This window comes from Pseudopipra pipra, chromosome 14 (assembly GCF_036250125.1).
Source record: "Pseudopipra pipra isolate bDixPip1 chromosome 14, bDixPip1.hap1, whole genome shotgun sequence".
Lineage (NCBI taxonomy): Eukaryota > Metazoa > Chordata > Aves > Passeriformes > Pipridae > Pseudopipra > Pseudopipra pipra.
In genome coordinates, this window is record NC_087562.1 from 6,294,019 (window position 1) to 6,321,946 (window position 27,928).

General features: G+C 46.2%; 1 protein-coding gene across 2 annotated transcripts; it reads left to right on the forward strand.

Moving 5' to 3' along the window:
* Window positions 1-27,928, forward strand: CRISPLD2 (cysteine rich secretory protein LCCL domain containing 2). Of its 2 annotated transcripts, XM_064670972.1 has the most exons (16): window positions 1-74; window positions 905-951; window positions 4,938-5,263; window positions 10,591-10,709; window positions 12,803-12,935; window positions 13,031-13,146; window positions 14,475-14,575; window positions 15,746-15,904; window positions 17,218-17,278; window positions 17,892-17,958; window positions 18,875-19,005; window positions 19,170-19,213; window positions 20,153-20,225; window positions 20,911-20,986; window positions 25,688-25,821; window positions 27,810-27,928. In XM_064670972.1, exons 3-16 carry the CDS (start codon window positions 5,021-5,023, stop codon window positions 27,862-27,864), a joined length of 1,512 nt encoding a protein of 503 aa, XP_064527042.1. In that variant the 5' UTR covers window positions 1-74; window positions 905-951; window positions 4,938-5,020; the 3' UTR covers window positions 27,865-27,928. The 2 variants fall into 2 exon arrangements, with proteins under 2 accessions (XP_064527042.1, XP_064527043.1); XM_064670973.1 differs by lacking the exon at window positions 1-74 and having other exon boundaries at window positions 782-951.

The window sequence follows — 27,928 nt, forward strand, 5'->3', positions numbered from 1 at the left end:
AAAACCACGGCAATGGGCACGGAGCTGGATGTCACAGCTGGGGCTGTTGGGGCACCAGCAGCACAGCAGGAGGGGTGAGTCCTGTCTGGGGGTTGCACTCGCTTTTTGCTTTCCTTATTCCCTGGAGCTCCCGACTGAGCCGTGGGGAATGTTAGCGCTGGGAGAGCTTTGGGAACAAACTGCAGAGGGGGATTAATCTCCTGTTTCCCAACAGACACTCAGCTCTAGGAAAAGAGGGGGATGCCATGAGATGTGCTGGAGGGCTGGAGCTGGGAAATCCCAAATCCCTCGCTGTGGGATTTCCCTGTGAGGAGCAGGAATGGTTGAGCTGGCAGCCGAGAGGAGCCAGCTGGCTTTAGTCCCTCGCAGGAAAAAAACCCTTTCTTGGATTCCCCCTCTCTCCTCACCGGAGCTCCTGGAATCCGCAGCGCTGCGAGCTCTGCCCGAGCACCGACTGCGGGGGAAAGCACAGCGAGCCCTTTTATACCACCATGGGCTGCCCTCCTCCTCCTCCTCCTCCTCCTGCTCTCCCCTCCCGGTGCTCCCGCCTTTGGGAGGATGGTCCTGCTCTGCTCAGCCCCAATGACTGACTTCAAACTGCCGCGATCCCAATCTCTGTTCCTCGCTCCTGCCTCCTTTCTGTGGCTTCCCCCCCCCCTCCTCTCCCCCCCACCCCCCTTCTTTTCGTTGTTACTCCACACCCGTTGCCAAACCCTGGATGATCCATGCTTGTCCTCTTTGCCTGGAGAGCATAAATACCACTGGGGAGCTCTGTGAGACTGCACTTGGTACGAGTTGCTGAGCTGAGACCTTGCACATCTCGCACCTCACGAGGCTTGTTCCATCCTTCTCCCCTTCTCCTAGCTTAAATATTTCAGATACATAATTTATTCTCCACAAGCAGGCTTGGAGAAGCTGCAATTACCTGGAGACTTGGGAGTACTCGGAGAGGTAAGTGTAAAGTTTGGTCCCTGCTTCTGAAATGTGGTTTGGGGTGGGGGGTGTGTGCAAGAAATTACTTTTTTAAGAAGGCACAATTTTAGTAACTTCTCCAAAAAGTTGCCTGGATGGTATAAAATAACACAACACTGTCTGAACTTCCCTTGCTGTATGATCTGCAGAGGTTAATGTAAGATTAATAAACATTAATCTTGAATGAATGGGAGGAGTTTGCAAGTACAGGAGTGGATTTCTGTGCAAATAGAAAATATGCAAGGGATGCTGTAGCAGTGTCTAAGAGCTGATGCCTGTGGGCACACCAGTGTGCTCCAGAGTCTGTGCAGTTCTGCTTTAAAGTCCTGTATTAAAGGAATTTCAGTGTCATCACATGTGGTGTCTGTTACCAGGGGGTTTTCTATGTGCTTTTACATAGAAACTCACCCACTTGGGTTCTGTGGGAGTGGACTGTAATGGCAGATTCAGATGTTTTGACCCACGGGCTTGAAGGTGCTGAATTTATGGTGTGTTCAGTACAACTTATCAAGTTGTCCTGTGTCAAGGAACTTGTCATCCTGCTTTTCTTTGGAAGCCAACACAGTTCTTTAAGGCTTGAAATGTGTGCATCCCAGGTAAAGAGATGGGCTGGAGTTTAGTGCTTTAAGTATGTTGTGGCTTTATCACTGGATTTCTTTGCACAGGTTAGAAGCTGATCCCAGGCTAACTCATCCTAGATCCCAGGCTAACTCAGTTTAGAAGCTGATTTAGAATGCTAACTCCCCTCTGCTTTGCTCTTTTAGATACTTTCCTGATCCCCCAAGCTGACTTCTGCATTTTCCTGCCTTGTCAGCTTGTGCCATGTGTAACTCCACAGGTCTTGGGATGCTTTAGCTGCAAATGTCACCCATAACTCAGGAGTAGGCACCCACTCGTGTACTTCAGCAGGGAGGCAGTCAAAGCTCAATATCCATAAGGAATAAGGTGACATGAGGACATCCTGAAGTACAGGAGTCAGCCTGCATGTGGCTTCAGCAGCCTCACATGCCAGGCTTCAGATGCGACCAGCTCTCCTGCTTTCCGTGCAAAGCAGACACCATCCATTAGCTGGGGAAATAGCTTTCTAAAAATAATCTTCTCCAAAGTCCAGTGCTGCTCTTTAACTCCCTCAGACCCCAGAAGAAGGCCTCCTCTCTGTCCCCACTTCGGACAGGCTTTTCAGCACACTAAGGAGTCGGTTTCTGCTGACTCAGTCATTTCTGATCGCTCCCAGATGTTTACCTGGCACCAGCATCAAGGGCCTGATGTGTTTAAAGGGAGGTTGTGCTAATGCTCCTCTTGAACCCTTTAAATCAACAGCAGAGGCTTCCTCAGCTGACTGTCAGCTGATAATTTTCTGTGAATAATATCAAATTCCAACTCAAAGGCAACGTGATTCCAACCTTCCCATATGAGGAGCTCCTGCTGGAGCCCGGAGGCATCGCCCCAGCTCTGCAGGGCACTTGGTCTGGCTGAGCTGCAACACGTGTCCCAGTGTTTCTTTGCACCTGGGCACCAGGGTATCGAGAGGCAGATGGATGGACATCTGAAATCGATGAGAGCTCTCTGAAATGTGAGCATCTTTCTGCTGCTTTCAATTAGTTTGGCCAGGGAACTCTTTCCACTCCGTCCCTTTCCGATTCCTTTATCCTCCCTTCGGATGCTCAGCGCTCCCCACCTCGAGCCAAAAAGGAGGAAGGGACCCGCACACTCGAAGTGAAATAGAAGATAAAACCAAAGTGACCTAATTCTAGAGAGGTGCTGGTATCCCCTTGCTGTCAAATGGGATCCAGGGAAGCACATCCCGAGGAATAATGCACCATCTGTTGCGAGGTTTTTGGCTGGGTCGCAAAACCAGACGCGCTGGCTTCGCTGCGGAGCCGTGAGTGGGGCAGCTCCTCTGGCTCTCAGATGTTACAGCTGATTTTTTTTCAATCTGCCCTTTCTGAAAGTTCAGTGTTTGCCTTAAATGGGTGGTGGATTCGGGCTCCTATTTAGCAAAGGGCACCCGGCCAAGCGAGGGGTGCAACGGCAGCCTCTGAGCGCCGGCTGTTCCTCTGCCTCCAGGCCAGGCTGCAGGGAGAGCTGCCGCTGCTAAATGGCCACATTGTAAACGGCCGTGGCACTGCAACTATTTTTAAACTCCTGGGGAAGTGCCTCAAAGTAGGAATTGTTCCCTGAATTTGGGTCAGACAGCCTACAAAAGCTACAGCTCGTTTTGCTGCCCCTCTGTAGCCGGGTTAGAAAGTCAGGCTCCTGCTTGGGGGGAAGCGAATGCCACAAGCAGGGTTGAGAAGAGGATGAGGTTAAAGGAATATTTGTCCCAGTGCCACTGAACGTCCTGTCTTCAGGTGTGCCTGGAGCTGGGGACAAGGCGTGTGTGTTGGACTTGCACTGCAGAGCAGGAAATGATGAGAAGCCGTTACCTAAACTGAGCAAATTACATCCTACATTGTCCTACCCCGGCAAAGGCTTAATGTGCTGCCTGGAGAGAGGCTGAGGGCAGCTGGTTTTCATCTGCCTCAAACAGGGACTTTGTCTTTTGTGTAGTCAACCAACAAGTTTTCAGGGTTTCTCAATAGTGTCAAAGTTTTTTTGAGGGTCCCTGTCTGTGCAAAGCACCTCGTGCTTGCCACTGTCCTCCACAGTTGCTGTCGTGCTGGGTCTGGGGATCTGGGGCTTTGTGCTTGAGCGTAGCTTTTCCAGCTGGGAGCTGGATGGCTTTTCCCTTCCTTGAATGGTTTCCAGCTCAGCTGGTCTCAGTGTGTCCAAATCCCGTGTCACTGGGATGAAACTTCTCGAATAATTCCTGCTAATCTGGGGTTTGTTTCCTGCTGCTGTGTAGGAATGCTTTCAGCATGGCTTTCAACACTGCTGTCAAAACCAGATCCTCACCTCATGTTGTAGGCAGGGATGGGGAAGCTTTCCTCCAAAATTTTGTCCTAAAGAGGGAGATCCTGTGCTTGCCCTGTCTGTACGGATGCTTCTTGCCCAGATTGATCCTGCTCCAGTGGCTCTCAGATCCCAGTAAGGAGCAGTGGGTGCTGCAGAGCCCTGCAGCAGCACAGATTGCCTTCCCTGAACAGCTCCTGATCTAGACAAAACCTGCCAAGACATGCAAGGATTGTTAGATGGCTAAATTGGAGCAGGGGGGAGTTTGGGAATAGCAAGTGGAGTGGAAGCACCGTGGAGCAAGGGAGAGGGGTTAAACAAAGCTGTTCCAACCCGGCAATGACCAGATCAAAACCATCCCTCTGAGCCCGTTGTGCTGACAATGCTTCCAAGTGCACGGGAACACCTGATGTGGCCGGGGGAGGGCGGGTGCTCCGGCTGCTCTCCTGATCTTCCATAACTCACATCCCTGGCCCTGATCCCGCCTTACGTGAAGCGCCGCGTCAGAGACACCCCCCCAGGGGCGTCCCTGCCGGCAGGGACTGGCGTTGTTTGGTGTTACGGTGACATTTCCCATAAAGAGCCGCTCTCACACAGCCTGGCAGCCGCCCTGCTGGGCTCCATCCCGAATAGCTCGTGCTGATGCCTGACCTCTGCGATCCGGCCTCCTGGGAATTTTACTTTCCCTTTTATTCATATCTGTTCTCTACTTTAGCAGCTGCTCTTTGTGGGAATAACTCCAAATGTCTCCCCTTCCTGCCTGTGAAGGGATGGAGCTGGGATTACTCAGAGCTGCTGGGCATTGTGGGGTGGCACCTCCACCAAAGATGCTGGGGTGCAGGAGGCACCTTCTGCCATGTCTGGGGAGTCCCAGCACATCAGTGGGGTAATAAACTGAGTCCCCATCGCTCAGGGTGTTGTTCGGGTCTTCCTGTCGTTGGGGTGAATGGGAATTGTAGGCATCACTTATTTCCAAGCACAAATATGATCTGTGAGGCCTCATTGTTGGGTGATATATGCACTGAGAGCTTCTCTGGCACTGCCTTCACTGCCTGTTTCTCCCCAAATTCCAGATCTGTGTTGAGCCATAGGAGTCCCAACAAGAAAACCTACTGTCACCTTCATCTTTGCTTCTACTGGCTGTAAAGGAGGAAGCATGAATCCTGCCCTGCCTTGGATCATTCCTCTTGGATGTGTACTGCTCCTGACAATGACAGCTGAATGCTTTATCTTGCCCAACTCGAGTCACCTGGAGAGCATCCTGAGTAAATATCGGGATGGGGAAGCTCACTCCAGATCCAAGAGAGCCATTTTATTCTCAGACAGACAGGAGATCCTGATGCTCCACAATAAACTGAGAGGTCAAGTTTACCCAGTGGCCTCTAATATGGAATACATGGTGAGTCTAGTGCCTGATACCTCACTTTGTTGCTACTTTTTGTATTTCCTAACTGTATTTTAATTTTCCTTGAGGTGCGGGAGGTGCAGCAAATTTCCTCTGAAGTAAGTTTTTCTCAAGAGGTTTCCTGAAGCAATTTCATTCCAGAGTGAACGATGCTTTAGATCATTGGACTGTTTTGGTTGGAAAGGGCTGCTAATGGGTCATCGAGTCCATCCACTGCATAGTTTCAGGACTGGTTCCATTATTCATAAATGAGGTCTGGCCCAGCCCTGGATGCATCTCCGGTGATGGCAATTCCACAGCCTGCCTCAGCAGGTTCTTCCATTACCTTAATGTCATAAAAGCATCAAATTTTCCCTAGTGTTTAACCCATGTTCTCCCTGTGAAAGGTTTCAGGCTGCTTGGAGTGTTTTGGGACACCACAGTCTGCTCAGAGGATCTTCTGATGGTCTTTGGGTTGCCATCAGCTACCACCCAACGCTGGAGGTGGCATCTGTCCTCTTGTCATACACTGATCACCAGAGCTTATCCACGTGAGCCAAACATCCAGGATGCTGCTGGGAATCTGCTCTGGGCCACAGAGAAACAGGGCTTGAGAAATGTGGCTCCACTTGCAAAGAATTTGAATCACTGGAAAAAGCTGGAAGGACTTTGAGAGTTTATGGGTGGATGGGTCAGTGCTATTGGCTTTTTGTAGTTCAGGAAACCAAAATAAAAGTTTGGTCAATGTATTCTCCCACTTCAGAGGGAGAACTTAAAGGTTTGAGAATGAAATATGCCTTTGCCATCAACAATTCCCATGAATAGCTTTTCTTCACTTGATGCCAGAGACCCTCCTTTGAGCTATTTTTGCTGTGCCATCAAAATATTACAGGGCCACAAAATGATGTAGGCAAATAATTATTTTTTGTGTGCCTTTTCCCAGTGTGCAAATATAGTTCTGACCAAGGCTAGTCTGACTTCAATGTGCACTTCTGCCGACGGATCCGGTGATTAATGATTTGTTAAGGCCGTTTTTAAAAGGGTAAAAGAAAAGTACACTTGAATGTCATATAAAATTGTTTGCCAGCTGTGCTGAAATGAGGGCTAGAAATGGAAAATCTTGCCTTTTGTGACTCTAAGGAGAAGAAAAAGAGAAGGGAGGGCAGAGGACATTGAGGAAGGACAACTGTCTGTGGGTTGGTCCCCACCAGCACTCACCCTGCCGGTCTCCTGGAGTGCTTTTGTCAGGCATCGAGTGCCTTTCTAAGAACCAGTGATTGTATCTCTTCTTCAGCGGCTCTCACGTTATCCTGCAGGGAAGTACTGCCAGAAGAGGCAACTTGATTGACTTCCAGAGGGTAAACACAGAGCATGAGCAAGCCCAGTGTGTTTGGGTTGGCTCTGGGGATGGCAGAGTGCTGTGGACTGTCCACTGCCCGGCTGCTGTTTGCGCTCGCGGCGCGGTTACACTTCTCTGTTTGCCTTTGCTCAGGGAGCTTTTCTAGTGGTTTTTATGGCTGATTGAGGGCAAATGAAAGGGCCTTATGTGCTGTGAAGAAAGGAGCTGAGTATAAGATGGTGCTGCTTGGAAGGGCCATAATCAGCCTTTCATGTGTTCGTGTTTACCCAGGATGACTTGGAAATGCCGTGTATAAGCTGAACAGGAATTTCTCTTTAATCCTTTGTCCTGCATAGGACATTTCTCATTTGGACTCGTTTAAGAGGATGGTCTGTCTTTAGTACCACAGATAAACTTTTCTCTTTCCCTTTGGTGCCCTTGTGGAGTGTCACCAGCGACGTGCAGGGATAATTTGGGGATAAGTAGGTAGAGCATGTTCTTGCCCGTCCATCTCCAAACACTGCCTTGTGAAAGTCCTTTCTCCCAGCTCCACATCTGACCCATTTAAGTGATCTAAAATGGCAATGGGGGCAAAAGTATTCCAGGAAAGGGACATATTTAACTACTACAGGATGAACTTGAGTTGTTGGACATTGTTGATTAGAATCCAATACCAAACTGGGTCCTATGACTTATCTGGAGATGAAAAGAATTATATACATATGGGGTAAAGGTGAAGCAGACTGAAAAAATGAAGAAAGATACAGTTTAGCTGCTGGGTTTGTGTAATTAATTGAAAGTTGGCACAGGTATTCAGTGTTAATGGAAAATGAGTGAGCAGTGCACAACTTCCTGATGAAGCTGGGCCAGTACAGAATTACCTTAACCCCTCTAACAAATCTATGATCGACACTTCCACTGCATGTTTGGACTTTGTAACAGCAGTGGATGGGTGCCAAGACCAAAACAAACCCCTTGTTAATAGGCCCAGAGTAAAAAGAACATAATGGACCCAGAGTAAAAAAAGGACATAATAGATCCTAAGGCATTGTGACCTTTTAATATGGCTTAGTCAGATGGCTTTCAGCAGTGATGAAAGACAGAAATCTTTCCTCTTGCGGCGGCCTCAGAGACAGCTGGAGAAAGCAAAATTGTTCTCAGGGCAGATTGCTGGAAGGAAAATAGTTTGTTTTCATGTATAAGGTATGCATCCTTCCTCCCAACTGTAGGGTGCTGACTTTCCCTGTCAGGATGGGATAGTATTTCTGTGGGGGTTAGCAAAGCACATCCAGGGCTCTGCCAGGACATGTCAGCCCTGAAGTTTCATGGCACTTTTAAAAGTAAGCTGCCAGTATTGCAGAAAGTCTAAGCTGGGGAGGATAATGAGTGAGTAACCTGATCACTGGAATTCAGATGTCTGGAGTTAGGTTTACAAAGTCCTGAGGCTGAGTAAGTAGACTTTTTGTGGGATGTGTTCTTACTAAATCTGAACCTACAAGCTGTAGCATAACATGTGTATGCCATGCATATATTTTATATATATAATATATACTGTACTTTCAAAAGCCATTTTGAATTTTCAGGAGTGAAAAAGACAGTCCATGTGCTAAATCACTTGGAATTGCACATACCCAAAGGATTCTCAGCCTCTGCTTGTGAAAGAAACTGAGCACAGGCTCATTGCCCCTCTGGCTTCAGCAATCTTCCTAGATACTGCTTTGAATATTGGCATAAAGAATTCTTGCAAGTATAGCTGGGAAAGTCTGAAATCTCTTCCCCCCCCATACTTATTGCTCTGAAATAATTCCAGCGTCCTGACCGCACTCGCGTCTGAGAGGCAAGAGGCAAATAACTGCTCTGATTTAAATGGGATGGCTTTGTAATCTGAGCCTGCAGAAATGAACTTCTCTGCTCATCCAGAACAAAGCTGTGCAAAGACAGAGCTCGTTCCCAATTACCTGTTGAGTGTCTTTTGTCCGAGCTCATTTATTTTATCCGTAGGCATCAAAGGGAGACGGGACGCAAATGTTGGCATTAATTTCCTTTTAATGGCCTATTGCTCACAACGTCTCTGCATTACATTAGATTTGGAGCATCTCCTCCTCTGAGGCTGCAGGGAATGATGCTGTGCTAGAAAGCCTGGGGAACTCGCAGCGCAGAACGTCTTGGGAGAGTGTCTGTGGCTTTTGTGTTGGATGGGAAGGCGGGTTGTGGCTGGTCACTGCCGAGCGCAGAAAGTGGGAGACCACAAAAAGCTGTGTGTCTGGGCACAGCTGCAACAGTCTGCTGGGATGGAGGTTTGGGAATGTGTGTGGTGGGTCCAATCCCATCACCTTCAAGGAGCTGGAGGGCTGGGATGGAAAATGGTTTCATTCCCTGGGTCAGAGCTGTGTCCACATGGGGTTTTGCAGATTGACGTGGATTTGCTTGGTCACTGGTCAGCCCAAAGCCAGGCTGATGAGCCCAGGGCAGCTCTGGGATGTTGTTGGAATCTGGGTTGCTGAGTGTGTTTAAAGATAAGCTCTGGGAGGCCTGGGCTGTGAGCTCAGTGAGATGAGCTCATGTTTTCTTTACACAGATAGTGTGGACACACCAAGTTCCAGGAGACATTGTGTTTTCCTCTCGTCTTATCCAGGGATGCACAGTCCTTCCCCATCCCAGCTATAACTGCCTGACACTGTGTCCAGATACTCACTCAGAACGAACACTTGATGGTTTTTAAATGTGTTTGGGAGCCTGAATGCCCTCCAGCCCTCCAAAAAGGCTCTGACAGGTCCTTTGATATGTTTGAGATCAGAAGTTGCTTTTTTCTGGAGAAGACAGGACTTGGAAAGAGCAGCTGGTTGTGATGGTAAATGTCCAAAAGGACAATCTTGTGCTGGCACGTGAATGGGCTGGAGACACATTACAAGACCTCTCGTCTCTTTGGTTTTATTTGTAGGAATGTGTGGTAATATTTTAATCCCAATGAATTATCCTCTGAGGGCTGTTCTGAATAGAGCAGCTGTCAGTAATTACACAATGAATTCAGGGCACTGGCTGCTGGGCCCAGCAAGTCTGGCCTTTAGAACAAATACACTCCTGGGCAGCGGAGCCAGCAGAGCTGCTTTCCTGTTTGCCTTTGTGTCATGTTTGAGCGCTGCTTTGGCTTCCAGCTGGGTGATATTCCATGAGGAGTGATCTCACACTAACGTCCTTCCCTCAGTGGGAACAGAAATGGGATTTGTCACTTCCAACCTCATGCCTTTGAGTGAGAGTGAGATTAGCTGGGTCTTTGCCTGCTCTGATGCATTTGGCTGGATCCAGTGGTGGACTCTGCAGTTAGTCTGGAAAGAGATGGGGAGATGGGACTGGGAGACTCAGACCCACACTTCTTGATTAAGAACTTGGACCAAAAATCTCCAGCTATGTGGTAGCAGAGGGCAGGAATACATCCACTGTTGGAATTGTCCTGGATAGGAAAGCCTGGAGATATCCTGACAGTAAGGACAATGATGGAAAATCAACATCAAAGCACTGACTGCACATTAGAACTCTTGCAAGTCTCAGAAATAGGTGTCATGAGCAAGTCCTGGGACCTCCAACCTTGACTTTTAATTTTTTTAATTTTTTTTTTAAAAACATATTAGAAAAAAAAACCCTGCCAAGAATATCTGGTGTTTTAGGGTGGATAGTCTGGATGGCTTCCTGAGCTCTTCCCAGGTGTGTTTGTGTGTTTTCTGCTGACCTGTGTAAAGCATCTCCCAAGAAGCATGACATCAACCAGGCCAAATCACAGACCCTTTAGTGCCCTGGACTTTCATGACAATGGAACATCTTGAGAAATGTGGTTTTAGGTTGGGGCACACCACTGAACTGTGGTGGCTCCACCAAGAGAGGCCGGACATGTACACGTGAACTGTAATTTAACCTTTCTCCAGTAACTGCTGTTGGTTTCATCTCTTGATCTAATAAGTCTGAGATGAAAAAATGACCTGTTGTTTTCTCTTCCCATGCCCTGAAGACCTGGGATGATGAGCTGGAAAGATCAGCCCAGGCCTGGGCTCAGCAGTGCATCTGGGACCACGGGCCCAGTGACCTCATCAGGTCGATCGGGCAGAACTTGGCGGTTCACTGGGGCAGGTAAGAGCTGGGGGGCTACAGAATCACTGCAAAGAGCAATTTATGGGTCATCCTTTAGAGACAGTTGGAAAAGCCTGCTTTGGTGCTTGACAGAGCACTGGGGAAAGGGAAGAAAAGCTGAGGATCATCAATTGCGATTGCTCTGGTGGAACAGTTATCCCAGTAACACCTGCAGCCACCACAGTTCCCAGTGAACCAGCATTGATTTGGGCTCCTCCAGCCATCTGTATCTCTGGGTAACACAGCTGTAACCTGCTTAAGGTCACTCCTACTCCTTAAGGAGATCAGAAGTCTTAACCCTTGCTCCTAAATCTGCTGTTTCAGGGAAGGGTTCTGGCATCGTGTAGAGAACCAGGGGAAAGCTGAAGTTTCTCAGGAGCCATGTCTGGATTCAACTGCTAGTTATGAATTTAATGATCTCTTGCTGTATTTTTAACAAACATTTATCCAGCTTCTAATTTCTCTTTCCTGAGAACACTGCAGATTTTTTTTTCAACTTTCTGGGGCAAGTTTTTAAACCAGAGTTGTTAACCCAGTTAGGAAAGCTGATGTTAAGGCTTCCAAATGGATTTTCCTCTCCATCTCAAGATGAAATTTCTTTATTGTTAAGCCCCTGTTGTTAAGCCTTTTATAGGTTAAACCTGCTTTGCACAGCAAACATCTTCTACTTGTTCAGGAGCCCTGAGGGATTTCCACCCATTTCCTGGGTGGAAATGCAGTTATGACTGTTGTAAATCAGGTAGAACTTGGTGGAAAGCAATGGAAATTTGCTGGTGTGAAATTAGCCTGATAGAAAAGTCGGGCTCGTTTTTGTTGGCAGAATTAACTAATGATTGGAAAGTAGAGTGGTTAATCCATTGGAAACAAAGTCAAAAGATCGTGCTGTTCTTGGCTCTCCTACAAGTGTTCAAGATGGCCATGGGTTCCTGATGGAGGTAGATCCAATCTTGCTCCCTTTGCAGCCACTGAGAAGAAAGAGAAATCAGATTTATCTCAGCTTTTTCAGGAACGGGCCATAACTTGATTGCCTCAATTTCCTCTCCTGTAAAGTAGGACTCGGAAAGTATTCGCCTCATGACATCATGAGATGGATGTTTTCAAAATACTTCTAATGAATGATTTTTAATGAAAAGTTGGCTGAAAGAGTGAGCTCCAGTTGGTAATGATATCATTTGGAATTCTGGCAGCTTGCTCCATGTGAGCTGTTGAAAGCAATAAAAAGCAGTGGCTTTGGTGCAGTTTGCAGATCGCTCTGTTTGCTCTGTGTATGTAGCGTGTAAAATACATATTTCTACAGGTAATTTTGACACCATTTGTGCTCCCCAAACAGCACAAGCAGCATCAGCACTGCCCCAGGCTGTGGTACCTGGGGCACAGGTTACACAAAGTACATGGGGGGCTCGGTGCAGGGGGAAATTCCTGCAATAAAAGGTTGGATAGTGGTGCAGTGCTCCAGCTACTCTTCACCAGCTCATGGTGGGATGTGAGTGTGGAAAAGCCCACTCACTTTCAAAGGTCTTACAGTATTAGCTCCGGGGGTACTTCCAGATTTAGCAAATTGCCTGGTGGTAAAATAGGTACACGATGGCTTTTGGTTTAAGATGTTTGGCAAACCCTCACTTCTGTTTACTTTCAAAATACAACTTTCCGCCAAACTAGAAGTTATTTTGTAGTTGTGTGGAAAAGTGAGAAGGGCATTTCAGGGCAGTGGCACTTGAGGATCGTGTCAAACCTATAAATAATACAGAGTCAGGTCAGGCTGTGAGTGTAAGGGAAAAATCATAGAAACACAAAACAGTTTGGGTTGGAAGGGACCTAAAAGATCACCCAGTTCCAGCTATGCTGTCATGGTCAGGGACACCTTCCATGAGACCAGGTTGCTCCAAACCCCATCCAACACAGGCTTGAATGCTTCCAGGGATGAGGCAGCTTCTCTGGGCAACCTGTGCCAGGGCTTCACCACCCTCACAGGGAGGAATTTCTTCCCAATATCTAATCTTAACCATCATCATTAACATTGTCAATGAGATTTTTTTTAATTCCAAAATTTCTACCAGAACATCATGATTCAAACTGCCTTTTTTCTCCTTCAGGTATCGATCCCCAGCTTTCCACGTCCAGTCTTGGTATGATGAAGTCAAAGATTACACATTCCCTCATCCTCATGAGTGCAACCCGTGGTGCCCAGACAAGTGCACAGGCTCTATGTGCACACACTACACCCAGGTAGAGGACACCATTGTACCCAAACTCTCCACATGTCCCAGCTGTGCCTGGATTGGGGTGATTTCCTTATTTTTCAATAACTATTGCCCTTGCAGATAGTCTGGGCCACGACCAACAAGATTGGCTGTGCTGTCAACGTCTGCAAGCAGATGAATGTCTGGGGAGAAATCTGGCAGAACGCTGTCTACCTGGTCTGCAACTACTCCCCCAAGTAAGGCAGAGCAGCTGGGCTCTCTCCAGCTCTCCCAAACCTGGCAGGTTGCTTAACTAGCCCAGGATCTGGGGAAGAGATTTCAGGCAGTCTAGACTGGTGGTTGTGGCTTTAAATTTTCTCTTTAGGCAGCAGCACAGGGCTGGTTCAAAACTACTGAGCACTGCCTGGAAAACTGAATGAGGGGCCTGGGCCAGGCTGGAGCTTTGATGTTCCTGCCACGGGAAGGGAAGGAGGAGCAGGAGGTGGCCAGGATGGAGCTGGCGTGTGCTGCTGAGCGAGGCTTGCTCTCTGCTGTCAGAGGGTGGGAGGGGATGGGGTGGTGGTGAATGCCAGAAAAACCCTGAAATAACTGCATCAGTGAAAATCTCCCTAGCTCGATGGTTTGCTTAAATTGCAAAATGAAAATTACATTTCTTGCCTACTACAACCAGGAGAAGTTTCCTACCTGGCAATGGCACTTAATATTTTCTGGTTTAATGGCTAATAGCAGAAACATTCCCACTCCAAGCCCTTGGCAATTTAAAACTTCAAAACAAAATGAAATAGGGAAGCCACTTATATGCAAATGGAGCGGCTTGGACAGCATCTGACTTCTGGGGATCATAGTGCAGAATAATGCAAAGGAAAAAGGTGTGTGGATATAGAGCTGTCGTGACCCAGGCAGAGCTCTCTGGGTGTGTTGTCTAAGCCCCTCTCCCCGGGTTAGATACTCGTTTTGCTCATGGTTTGGAGGGGTTTAACAACCTGCTCCTCATACGGGATCGCACCATCTCTTGCACAGCTCCCACAGCAGGCTGGGCCATTTGCACGTCATCCATTGAGGGCTGCTGGATGGAAAAATACTCTACTCCTGCAGTTTCTGCTTAATCTTTTCTCTCTGGCATCGGTGCACATTGTCCTCATCTAGCCTTATAGGTGGAGACAGCTGAAAGAGCAATAACCCAGGAGTTCGTAGCCGTGGGCTTAACTTTGGCTCCTTCAACCTCCTCAGCCCCTAAAGTTTGCAGGACAAAGTGCCAAAATGGGCTTTTATTTTGAGTAGTTTTTTGAGAAAAATGCAGTAATCCACTGATTTATTTTTGTTTACATAACGTCCCAGTGTTTATATTGGAAGTTAATATAACAGTGATACTGCATGCGATTTATTTATGTCAAAAACTAAAAATGTCATTTTGGAGGTGACATGAGGAAGAACATTTCTTCCTACAAAGCTTTCCTGGGATGGTTGTTTAGTCTTTGTTCAGTTGCTTTGGGCCAGGTGATGTTTCTGGTCTTGGGTGAGTGTTTGGGTGTCTGATGGGTGCATGTTTCTCCTGTGCTTGCAGGGGCAACTGGATCGGAGAAGCTCCGTACAAGACCGGCCGTCCCTGCTCCGAGTGCCCCCCGAGCTATGGAGGAGGCTGCCAGAACAACCTCTGCTACAAAGGTACGTGGAGAGGGGCTTGGGGCACCCTCTGGGATAGGGAAAATTGCTGAGCAAGGATGTGGAAATTTCTAATTAGAAGCAGCCACAGCGTTGTGCACCTTTTAATTAGCCGTCCTTAAATATTTCGACATCACGACACGTGGGAAATCGTCAGCCACTGCTGGAGCTGAAAACCTCTGAACTGCTTAAAATCTGGAGCTCGGATTCAGCATGTTTTCCTGGGGAAAATGAAAGAGCTGGAGCAGGGGGAAGCAGCTCTGAGCTTCCAGAGGTTTGGCTCGGGAGCTCCAGCGGGATTTTGAGCACTGGCAGGAGCGATCCCGTCCTTGCGGGGTTTGTTTGGGAAGGGAATGTTCTCCAGTGCTTCCCAGAGGTGACGTGGGTGGGCAGAGCTTGGCCGCCTGCCCTGCTCCTTCGGGGGCCAGGGATGGAGCCTTTTCCTCCCTCCCCACCTTGGTTTTCATGGCTGCAAGATGAATGCAGCGATTCCTGTCTCTCAGAGGAGAGAAGGGGATCCTGGGTGGCTTTTCCTCACCTGTGGAAAGAGAGGTCAGGAGAGTAAAACACATTATTAATGTGAGCCCTTCAGTATAGCAGTGCTGTCCCTCAGCATGCAGGAGCTCCTGGGGTCATTTTTCTCTTCCCACATGTTTGGCTTCAGAGAGACCTGGGCTCCTGGAAAGAGGCAGGTTCCCTGGAGACTTGCCCAAAGCAGAGGCTTATTTTGCTGCAACCTGGCATTTCTCATTTTTCCTCTTGTGGGGTTTGGGGAAGGACCCCGGGGTGCAGGTGGGCTGCAGTGGGGAGAGGGGAGGGGGTGCCCTGTTGGAATATGTGCTCTTCAACTTATTTGTGTTTTCCCTCAGAGGGAAGAGCTCTGTGGGAAACAGGAGCAGCAATATCAGCACTTTCTTTTCACTAATTAGTGGGGATCCTTTCAAATCTTTACTGTAAGATGCTATAAATGCTGCTTCGTGCCCAGAGGAGCAACCTCCCCTCACATTCCCTGGGAATAGCTCTGTGCTGCATCTAATGGGCATTTTTGATCTTCCAGCTGTTTTAAAGCAGATCCTTGTCAAACTAAATCACCTCCCTCAAAACATGAACCTGCCTGATTTCCCCACCCCTGTGAACACACTGTAATTATTTTTAATCCTCTCTTCTAACCAGATTACCGTTATCAAGATCCCATCATAGGTGAGACAGATGAGACCAATGAAGTGGAGATTCCACAGGTGGCAGAGCAAAAGCCAGTGAGGTTCTACCCTCCGGAAAGCAAGCCCAGCAAATCCATCAAGCCCAAGAAAATCATCCCAGAATCCTACATGAGTAAGACAACCTCTCTCTTTTTCAGCTTCTCTGAGTTTTTAAGTACCTCAATGGGAAAAAGGGTGGAAAGTGATGAGGAGGCTTAGGGAAAAAAAAATCTGGGGGGATGTTTGAGTGGAGGGGGAGGTAATCTGTGTGAAAATTCACTGCTGCTTGTAGCAGAAACCTGCTAGAAGTGGTGAGCAAACCTTTCAAAAGCTGCTCATTCCTTCTGCACATCAATCTGCAACAGGTATTTGTTTGTTTAAGCCATTTCATAGAATCACAGACTGGTTTGGGTTGGAAGGGACCCTAAAGCTCATCCTGTATCCTGTTCCACCCCCTGCCACGGGCAGGGACACCTTCCACTAGCCCAGGTTGCTCCAAGCCCTGTCCAACCTGGCCTTGGACACTTCCAGGGATGGGGCAACCACAGCTTCTCTGGGCAACCTGTGCCAGGGCCTCACCACCCTCATAACCAAGAATTCCTTCCCAATATTCCATCTAACCCTGCCCTGTGGTAGTGGGAAGCCATTCCCCCTGGTCCTGTCCCTCCAGGCCCTTGTCCAGAGTGCCTCTCCAGCTCTTTCAGAGCCCCTTTAGGCACTGGAAGGGGCTCTGAGGTCTCTCTGGAGCCTTCTCTTCTCCAGGTGAACACTCCCAGCTCTCCCAGCCTGTCTCCATGGCAGAGATGCCCCAGCACGTGGAACATCTCTGTGGCATCCCCATGACTCACTCCAGCAGGTCCACGTCCTCCTTATCTCAATAAAATACCAATGTACCAAAGGTCCCCCCATTAGGAATCAATTTAGAAAATACAGGGTTTATTTCCCATTTAAAACACTCTGCACTCAGCAGTTCCCCTCTTTGCAGCTTTTCTGGGCTTTATAGTTTGTTTCCTCTTTATTTTTTGCTTGGGAAGATTTCTGAAGTCATTTGTGGAGCTGCTGGTACTTCCTCAGTTGTTTTCTAACTGTTGTTAATTAAAAGACTTATTGAGCAAACAAGGTGAGGCAAGCCAACACATCTTTTTCAAGTTTATCTACTGAAATCTGGAGAGTCTGTAATTAAATGAAGAATGAGACTCTGACTGCAGACCTCGGGCTGTGAATCAAAGCCTTCAGCTGTCAGATGCTTCTTCCTTGCTAATATTCCAGAGACACCTGTCTCAAGTGAAGAGCTAAAGAGGCACAAATTGCTCCAGGATGCATAAAATAAGATTTTATCTTGCTGCACCAAAGACCTCCAGGAAAGACATGTGGAGGTTGCTCAGGAGCAGGCTGAGCTCTTTCCTTTTAAAATATTTATTTATTTGTTTATTTATTTCTCCCCAGCACAAGTCATTACCTGTGAAACCAAGATGAGAGACAAATGCAGAGGCTCAACATGCAACAGGTAGTGTTTTATTGCTATTTCTTGGAGCGCTGTGGGAAAAAGTAATCTAAATATTGCTCAGTTGTTGCAAGCATAGGATAGGCTGTACTGCTTATTTTTTTGTGACTAAACAAACCAAACAAAATCCCAACAAAACCCAGCAAAAAACATCCCCTAAATTTCTCCTCATGCAAGCCTTCAGCCAAGCCTGGCAATAAGGTGCTTTGGTTTATTTTATTCAGCCGTGATGACCCAGAGTTTCAGGTGGCCAAAATAATTCAGTAAATTTTGGCAGAGTCATTTTTCGAGCGTTTTTCATGCATTCCACTGCTGTCCAAGCCAGACCAATAATTCATGGCTTGTCCCCTCCCAGCCAGTCAAGAACTTCTGGTTAAGGTTTCTGCAAAGAACAGGACAGTTTATCACTTGGAGAAAAACCAAATCCACAGAATCTAAATATTGGGTCGGGCTGTTAAGGAGGGTGGAGAAACTCTTTTAAAAAGTAGCTATTTTGCAATCTTGTTTTTAAAATGGAAGAGTTACGTGAAATGAATGGAATGACTATTAAGTGGAGTCAAAGTCTGTTTTTCTTGAATTGTTTTTTGCCACCCTCAAAGATATATATCTTCACCAGGTATTTGTGCCCAGCTGGCTGCTTGTACAGTAAGGGAAAGATCTTTGGAACATTTTATTATGAAAGTGTAAGTACCTTTTAATAGCTCATGGATGTAACTTGTGGGGAGTTAGTGGTAATAACAGAAATGGGAAATGCCAACCATTCTAGTGTAATTTGGCTTTTCATATTCTCCACTTGTGGTGCTGTAAAATGGTGCTAATAAAGATTATCTGTATTTTCCTCATCTTAGTGATGAAATAAAAAGGAGTCTGGGAAAGCAAAGTGATTCCAGACGTGATTTTATCGTGAGTTGTCCTTAATGTGGACACCCATGGAAAGTGAGGGATGGGGATCAATAGGCAGCTCTTACAAAGAGCTGTTCATTGCTGTGGGCAGCTTTTTATGAAAAACACTGTTAAATGCTGCAACTAAATAATATTTGGGGCTGATTTGCTGGATCTTGAGTTAGCAAGATAATTTATAAATAAAGCATGGCACCGTTTTCCCATCAAAACTACTTTTGGGGTGAATAAAGGTTGAAGATAAAAGTTTTTCTGTGTAAAATCTGGTTTTCTTTCCCCATTCCAACTGCTGGTGTGTGACTGCATCACCCCTGCAACTTCTGTGATTGCAGACAGCCATCCCCTCCAAGTGGTGTCAGCAGAAATATTTTGGGTTGGAATATTTTGTTGAGAACTGGAAATATTTCAGACTGGTCGTTCACTTCCAACGCTGCTTTTCTTCTAAATTGTGTTTAAATGTATGGTTTTGTTATTTAAAAAAAAAAAAAAAGCCATTCAACCAAGCAGTGCTTAAAATAATAGTAGTAATAAAAGAATAAGGCTGTGCTGGGAGAGTAAGATTTAACAACCAGATTCCAAAGGAGTGTACTCAGCTTATTTTCCACTTGGTGCTTTGGTGGTGGTTTAATTTCTCCTCCGTTTTTCGCCCGGTGGTTGGGCAGATTTATTTCACACACTATTTCTTTGTGCTCTTGTCAGTCATCAAGCATTTGTCGTGCTGCCATCCATTATGGCATCCTGGATAACGAAGGAGGGCTGGTGGATATCACAAGGAAGGGGAGAACACCTGCTTTTGTGAAGTCCACCAGGAACGGCGTGGAGTCTTTTAGGTACTGCCTTCACCAAAAAGTTTGGTGTTTGCTTTAAACACCAAATGTATTTGAGTTCCAAATGATGTTGAATTCTCTTTGCTACCCATACGTAAGCATAGTGACCCAAGTCATTCTGCTATGCTTGTTTTTTAACTACATTATTTTCTTTGCTTGTTTTGCAGGAAAAGTAAACCTTCAAACGCGTTCATGGTTTCCAAAGTCACAAGTAAGTTTCAAAAGTTGAGGGGAAAAAAAATATTGTTGCTGAAGTTTGGTGGGATATTTGAAAACATCACTCTTTTCAGTGCTCTTTTTCTTTTCGAGTGGTTGTGTCGAATAGTTCTGTACCACAGCCAAACCCTGGAGTGGGGATCTAGGATGAGCTAGAACCCTGGAGTGATTGCCCACCCACTGTGGGCAGCACCAGCAGCTCATTTTTTCTGTGGATATTTCAGAGAAAGGTACAGAAAATTGTGATAATGGGCCATTTCCAGCAGCATCTCCCGGTGATGGATCATGGTGGGGTCGAAACTTGAGCTGCAGTGTCACAAACTTCTGATAGCAAAGGATGGAAGATGAGCCATCCATGTATGAAAACCTCAGTCTAGTGTGAACACTTCCAAAGCTGAAAAAAAAACAGTGGCTAATGTCCTAGTGCAATATTGTAATGGAACATGTAATACATGTGAAATTAGTTTCTAACAGTGAGTCATCATGTTTGTGATGACCATATAAATAAATACTGGGGAGTTCTAGTTTTTAAACAATTCCCACTTTCTGAATATCTTTGAAAAATTCCTCCTACATAGAATCATCACTTTGAATAGATCCACCTGAGCCATTTTCAGGGAGAACTGTACGGGTCAGGTTATTATATTTCCACACCTGGAGCTGTAGCAAAAACACATGTTGTGGATCAGCTGCTTTTCCCTTTTGAAAGCTGTGACTTTTTCAAGGCCACACTGTATTATGGTGCCAGGATTCCTGCTGGAGAGCTGGTCAACCCTCTCCTGGGCTTTTGCTGCTGGTGTGGGAATGAGCAGTTTTCCCCTTGGTGCCCTCAGCTGGGTCTCACCAGATGTGTTGTGCGACTGTGGCGTGTGTTTTCTGCAGCTGCCTGAGCTTTTAGGTCTAATAATTTGCCTCTCCCTGTTTCTCCTGGCAGCACAGACACTGGATTGTTACACCACGGTAGCTGAGTTGTGCCACTTCAAAAAACCAGCGAGCCACTGCCCCAGGTAACACAAAACCATCTGGGCTCAGCCTAAACCCTCTCTGCACTAAAAAGGGGCAGCTTAACAGGGGGTGCTGAGCTCCCTGAATCTGAGGGCTGGGGGGAGTAGAGCTGATTTTACTGGATGAACTGGAGGAGGGGGAATGGCGTGTTTCCTCCTGCCACCCTGCTTTTCTTGCCATCACAACAGAAAACTCGTTGTGTTTTCGGATCACTTCAGTAACATGGAAGTCAGGCTATGGGATAACCCCCCCTGCACACCTCAGTGTATGAGTGTGCAACTTCACTCTCTGCCTTTACTCTCTTGCATTTGCTGTTTTTGGGATGTGGTTTTTCTTTCTACTCTAAAACATGGAAGAATGTTCTAGAAAGCTGCTCTTTGCAGGTGTAGGTTGTGGCAGGGCAGGGGAGCACAAACATGCAAAGACTTACGTGCACAGCACTGTGCAAAAATGCAGGTGCTCCCCTTTGAAAAGGTCATAAAAGACCAATCCCTTTTTTACTGGTCTAAATCCCTTTATTTGCAGTTCTGCAGTAACAACCAAATGTCATCTGAGGGGAAAAAAATAATTAAATTCACTGTTGCCACCTGCAGACCAGATGCAGGCACTTGAAATGTCCCAGGAATGCAGCTCGCTTTCCTGTTCAGCCTCGATATGGAGAATAAATATGAATAACTTGTTTTCTAGGATTTATTGTCCAGCCCACTGCAAGGACGAGCCGTCGTACTGGGCACCCGTGTTTGGCACCAACGTTTATGCAGATGTGAGTATGATCCTTCCCCTGTGTGTGGTGACATCTGTGTCACAGAGCTGGGGTCATGCTCTGGGATTTAGGGAAAAAAGGCCAAACTCTCTGTGATCATTGTGGAGATGGGTAAATGGGGGTGAAGGCTGGGGTCAACAAGCTTGTGCAGCCCTTCTGCTCTCCAACACTGACTTATTCTTAAGGATTTGAATATGTCTCTTAATAACTCCATGACTTATGGTCAACAGGCTTGGGGAGACCTTCTACCCTTCGACACCAACTTACTCTGAAAAACTTGGGCATGTCATTTAACCATTCCCTGCCTTATGCACTCTGGCTGTGCAGTCATGGCAGCACTTGTCCACCTTTGCAAAGCACTTTGGGATCCACAGCTGTGCACCAAAGGGCTTTTATTATATACTATCACACTATAGAGTTGGCAAAACCAGGCTTTCTTTCCCCGCCCCTGTCCACTTTTTGAGAGCTGAACAGCATTTCTGACAGAGCTCAGAGCAGTGGAAAGAAGGCATGTGATCTGCTTTTATGGGTTTGTTTTTCTAAACTCTGGTCCTGGGGATGAGCAGAAGCTTGATGCTAAAACTAGGCAAAGAGGCAGTTTCTTGAAATCTCTTAATATGAGGCCTCTAAAAACTGGGTCTCAATGTTTTTCCATTTGTGAGTGCCTGGTTGTTATGTTTTTCTCCTCCTTCTTCTTTTTGCCATTGGATATTGTGTCCAGAAATTCCAGCTCCCTGGCAGCTCTGTGCCCTGTAGGAACATGTATTTTCAAAGCCCTGGGGGAAGCAATCAGCAGCTTGTGGACCCCCAGCTTGGGGTCACCTTGGAGCTTTGCAGACTCCTGAGAAAAACCACCCTGCAGAAATCATACACTAATTTGGGGAAGCAATTTCGAAAGCAATTTTTTCAAAAAACCCACTATTTTTTTTTTTTATTATTTTGCCTGAGACCCATTTTTTAAAGGTAGAGCTGCACAAACAGGTTGTCCCGGACTGGCTCACAGGCAAATCCACCAGGCAGCTGCTGCCCTGCAGTACCTGCCTCCCTGTGTGCTCCCACCTGCAGGAAATGGGAAATAGTTTTCTCTTTTTTACTGAGGACAAAACTACCTCAGATTACCCCTGAATTACAAGGGTATTAGGGGAGGAGCAGCAGCCCAGGCTGGCATTGCACTGACGCAAAAGGATTAGTGTCCTTTAATGAACCACGGGCTCCATTTCCTATCGTCCCTCCTGGGTATTGTTTCATAAACAGGGGCATGGATGGTGATTTGGGAGAAGACCAAAAAATAATAGTAATAAAAAAGTATTTGGCCACTTCCTAGAGGGTTTGGTGAACCTTTTTCTGGACTACTGGACTAACAGGGTGATGTGGGGGTGCTAAGAAAGCATTGAGGTGGTCACAAGGGGGTGAGGTTGGCAGAAAAGCAGGGGAAACCAGCTGGGAAAAAGAGCTTGAGGTGGCTCTGAGTGGGGCTGCAGAGGGAGAGGTGTTGATGCTGGGAATGCTTAGGCTGGGAAACTCAGAAGAGAGACACCACGCCAGGCAGGAAGAATTTGTGGAAAGGGTTTCCCAGGGAGCAGGGGCTGTGCAGGATGCTCTCCAGCAGGAGATGCTGGGAGTTAACCCAAACCCACTGCTGAGGAATAATTAAAGCAGGCAATAAGATGAGACAAGTGCTGGTTCTGGGAAGGGCTCTGGGAAGCCAACTTCATGTCCAGTGTGGTGTTTTCATGACCCTGGGGGGACTTGTGCTCCAACTCTGTCTTATTTAATAAGTTATCTAAAAGAAAATGGAGCATTTGGCCCCATTTCCAGTCTGCAGTCCCTGCAAGGTGCCCTCTGGTCTTTTAGCACCTTCTCTAATACATCAGTTCACTAAATACTCAGGCTGATAATCAATCTGAGCTGTGGTAACACAAATGCTTGGCTGGTCCATGGGACAACAGGGTTCACTGTGCTTTTGGCCCAAGACAGTGCTCACATTTACATGGTCCCTGGAAGATACATAAAATTTGTTTTGCCATGAAGAAAAAAGCTGTGAATTGATGGCTTTTATGGGTAATTCTGATTTTTATTCAGGGGGCATAGGAGACCCTATCCTGGTTTGTGTAAAGGGATTTTTACCCAGTCTAAAAGCATTCTGATTGAGTTTTTGGTTTACTTATCAGTATAAAATTATCTTGGATTGTGAGTTTATACATGGGTGCTTCTGATGGCTCAAAATACAGAGAGATATTGGCAGCCTTTGCTTTAAAAACAGTGCAGGGAATTGTTCATGGGGAAATTAGACTGTAGAATAGGGACATAGAGAGACTTAAATTTTGGGTTTAGTGAACAAAATGCAAGAAATATGCAATGGTAAAAGTGGACAGGCCTGGTTCTGGGGTGATCACAGAGTCATGGAATGGTTTGGGTTGGAAAGGACCCAGTGTTTCAACCCCCTGTCATGAGCAGGGACACCCTTCCACTAGACCAGGTTGCTCCAAGCCCCATCCAACCTGGCCTTGATGCTGGAGCTGTGTGAACACCCACAGATCCTTCTAAAAGTTGTAAGAGAGCTTTTGGGTTTCATGAGATGCTGTGATTTGTCACTCTGCCTGGCTCCTGGTGTGCCATAGGCCTGAAGGGAAACCCATCCCCATCCCTGCCCAGGATGGGCATGGGAGCCAGGAAAGAACAATTCTCTGCTTTTGAGATAAGGCCTTTCATCCACAGTTATGCAGCAATTGGTCGGAGGAGGATGGATCCACCCGTGCAACGAGGTAGGTGTCTGGCACCAGAGCAAACCAAGCTGGGAGGCTCAGCTCTCAGCAGATACAAACTCAATGATTAAATCAGTCACACTGATGAGGAAATTCTGGGTGATTAAGCTCATAGTCATAGAATACTGTTAATGGCCCACTATAAGGTGCTTTGTCATTTTATGGTGGGTGCTCTGGAGTCCCCTTTGTCAGGAAGTGCTCTCAGAGCATCCCGAGGGGCTTCACTATGGAAAGTCATTGTGTTGTCCATACAGCTGTTGTACTCCTAAATTTGGGCAGGAAGGCCTTATTCTTGTGATATCTCATCTTCCAAAAGCTCTGCAATCAATTCATCAAAGCACAGCCCGGCCTGGGATACGAGAGGGCTCTAATCCAACACAGTGATAAGAGAAGGTTTGGGGTAAGGCAATAAAAAGTCTGTTGGTCAAAGCTTTGAGTAAGCAGCAGAACAGCAAGTCCTGGAAAAAAACACAGGAATGCTTTGAACATTGTTTAGGATGTCTCCCAGTGGAGAAGGTTGCAAATTGATTCAGGACAGTTTAATTTTTATGAGCCAGTTTTAGATTTAACAGATTTCCCATCGCATTCTAGGGCGGATTCGCTGCGTATCTCCCAAACACAGTGTTCCCTTGCTCCTCTGACCATATATAGAAACAAAATACCAAACTGGCACTCAAAACTCAGAGAGCTGCCAAGAGATAGGCCATCCAAAGTGAAAAATATATAGGGGATGAGGCAAAGCTGCCATATATGGCTGTGAGAATGAAACAGCACAGTCTGTATTGTACATACAGTTTGCCCCTGGCACTGTTTTTGTGGTACTTGGATTTTTAGCCATCAGGGAGGGTCTGGGGTTGGGATTTTCACCTGCTACAGTCCCCTGTGTGAAGCTGGTTTTTGCTTTGTGTTATTCCAGCTTGCTCTATGTAAATCCTCTAGAGCTGATGGCCAAGTTTATACTGTGCCTTTGCCTTCTCTGCTTTTGCTCTCTTTTTCTGGATGCTTTGGGAGCTTAGTCATCAGTTGTTAGTGTTTTGTGTTCCTCCAGCTCTTCTGACTCTGCACATCTTGGAGAGGAAGGGAATGATGTGCAATAGAGGAGCTTTAGCCTTTCCAGAAGTGTTAATCTCCCTCCGCACTGGATTTTGTCTTACAGGGTAATGCCTATCCAAAAGCTACACCACTCAATGGGTGCAGTCCTTCTGTTTTTCCTAGAAAGAAGGATTTGAACTCTCCTGGATAATTAGTGGTCATTTACCTTAATTCAGGAAAAGAGTTTCTTTTTCAAGCAACTGTGTGAATAAACTTTGCTGAGGTGGCTGCTCTCTAGCAAAGAGTTTCACCGCAGCGGTTTCTCTGGTGCAGACCCAAGAGGCCCTGGCTGGAAAGTTGTCCTCAATTCAGCTTTGGCCCTGGATAAGAAGAAGAAGTGTGGATTTAGATTGGATACTAGGAAGAAATTCTTCCCTGTGAGGGTGGTGAGGCCCTGGCACAGGTTGCCCAGAGAAGCTGCGACTGCCCCATCCTTGGAAGTGTTTAAGGCCAGGTTGGACGGGACTTGGAGCAACCTGGGCTAATGGAAGGTGTCCCTGCCCATGGCAGGGGGTGGAATGATCTTTAAGGTCCCTTCCAACCCAAACCATGCTGTGATTCTGTGATAGTCTCCCAGGTGCAGCTCCACCTCAGACAGGACTGATGGAAAGATTGCTTGTCCTCTGCAGTGACGGTGGATCTTCTTACAACCAGGGCTTAGGAAGTACCTGCAAAACCTGCTCCATGACATCTTTTATCCCTAGTTGGTCCAAAAGAGGGACAGAATTGTTTCATAACTGTTTCTTTTTTATTCCCTGGCTTCCCTTGGTGTTTATGGAGATAGTAAATGTCCATATAGAAAATATGGACAGCGTGTAAGTTAAAATAATTAAATATTTTTCAGAGCTCCAGTATCTGCAAAACTGCAGTGCATGCAGGAGTCATTTCAGATGAAAGAGGTGGCTTTGTGGACGTGATGCCTGTAGAAAAGAAGAAGAGTTACGTTGGCTCCTTAAAGAACGGCGTCCAGTCGGAGAGGTGGGATTTTTTTTTTCACTTTGTACTTTCCTCTTATTTTCTGTGGCATGTTAAAGTCAGCAGATATCAGCTAGGAAGGCTGGTGGATTGGAAATACGTGACTTAAGAGTGTCACTGCGGATTTGGAGCCCCAAACAAATAGAGCATGTTGTCCTGCTCTTACCTTCCCCGAGTGAGGAGCTGCCCTCGGATCCGTGTGAAAGATGGGAGATATGGTTAAGCCTTGTTTGATTTTCTTACAGTACAAAGTCCACATTAATACATTTTGCTGTGCCTTTGACACATTAAAAGATAGGCACAGGTATCTCTTCAGCTTTCAGCCTGGGTCAGGTTTTCAGGCTTGCAATTGGAATTTTCATTCAATTCTGGGGTGGGGGGATGCATTCGTATATGTTAACTCATGTCCTCTGTCCTCTTTGAAAGAAACATGAATAAAGTAATGCTTTCAGAGGTGATCAAACACTTCTAGAAGATGGATTTGCCATCCTTGTAATTTTTTGTAGTTTCTTTTGGGCCAACCTTGCTGGTTTCAGTGACCAGTTGCAAATCACTTCCAAAATCCTGCACCTCCTGATGATCAAGTCACAGCTCATTCGGTCCTTTCTAATTTGAAACTTCTGTTTCAACTTGTGATGCATTTTTTTTTTGGTCAGATATTGGTGTGATGGTACTAACTTCTCAAAGCTATTCTTGCAAGTATAGAATTTCCAACTATTATGGGGGTTTTTGGTCACTATTAACTTTGCCTGCTCTGTGCAGTTCCACTTTTATAAATACCATAAGAAATCCTATCAAATTTGCTGGTTTTATTGTACTAATGGATATCCCAGAATGCTGTGAAGCATCTCAGGAAATAAAAATAGACTAAGACAAGAAAGATTTAGGTGTTAAACATGTTTTTTTTAGTATAGATCTATCAGGGTCAGCATTTTGCAGTTCTGTGATTTGCAATTCAGTATACTGGATTTAGGTGAAAAACCTCCTGTTCCTGTGAGGTGTTTGGTTTTTTTAAAAATTTTATTTCTGTCTTGCATGCACTTATATTTTATATTAACAGATAACTTTTTACTTGGATGGCAAACTGTGCCCTAGCTAAGAATAAATCCCACCACAAGCAGGGATATGCAATATGAGCAGCCAGTGCTGATCTGGGAGGTGAGGGAAACCAAAGACATTCTCGCAGCAGAGATGACCAGGAAGATCTGGAAAGTGTTATTTACACTCAGCAATAAGGAACAGCTTCATGCTGTGAGATTCAACAGACTGTGAGATAGCTTTTCAAAGATTAAGGTGAAAACTTTACCCTTTAGGACACTGGAAGACACACCCATACAGGTATGGGAAAAATTACTTTTAGGATTTACTGAGTCTTTATCCTTGTCAGAATGTTTATTTTGCAGGAATATGGAATTTCGTCTTTTTCCTGGGGTTTTTCAGCCCAGGGCTGAAGAAATAGGACTTGGGAATAGAAACACCCTCTTGCCCCTGTGCACACAATGACACCGAATTGGAGTGGCTGGAGACACTTCTGCAGATTGAACATAAATATCCATATTTATTGTCATTTAACTTGAGCTGATCTGGCTACTCCCCTTGTCAGCACCAGGAGACAGGCCAGACAGGCTCTGGAAACCTGCCAGCCTGTTTGACAAGTTTTTTTTCGGAAAACATATCCTCTTCATGCCTGAATCTCTGCATAAGGGAGCACAATGTTCCTTGGATAAAAGCTAGGGCTGTAAGAGAGGCTGTCACCTTCTAGCTCCTTTTGTTGGCATTAGCACTATAGATTTGGATTGAAAACATAAACCAAAGGTGAAATCATGGATTTGTGCCTCTTCTTTATCATCTTTTATCTTTCTCCTGCTCCTGGTAGGAGTGAGATAGGAGAAATTTGGAGTTGCCTCTGGGTCGATCGCACTTTGGGTCTTGCAGTGTATTCATTTAGTTCATTCTATGTGTTTGTTCTTTTTTCTTTTCTTTTTCTCCAGCTTGAAGAATCCTTCAGATGGCAATGCCTTCCGAATTTTTGCTGTGAAGCAGTAAATTCCCAGGGAAGGTGCAGGTTTCTTTGGGAGAGCGCTCTGTCGACCTCCGGAGACGCGAAAGC

Bases quoted from the DNA above. Each gene is read 5' to 3' on its own strand.
- CRISPLD2 (XM_064670972.1), top strand. From the start codon at position 5,021: ATGAATCCTGCCCTGCCTTGGATCATTCCTCTTGGATGTGTACTGCTC. The intron at 10,710-12,802 runs GTAAGAGCTGGG...TTTCTCCTTCAG, and splicing joins TTGGCGGTTCACTGGGGCAG to GTATCGATCCCCAGCTTTCC. The intron at 14,576-15,745 runs GTACGTGGAGAG...TCTTCTAACCAG, and splicing joins GAACAACCTCTGCTACAAAG to ATTACCGTTATCAAGATCCC.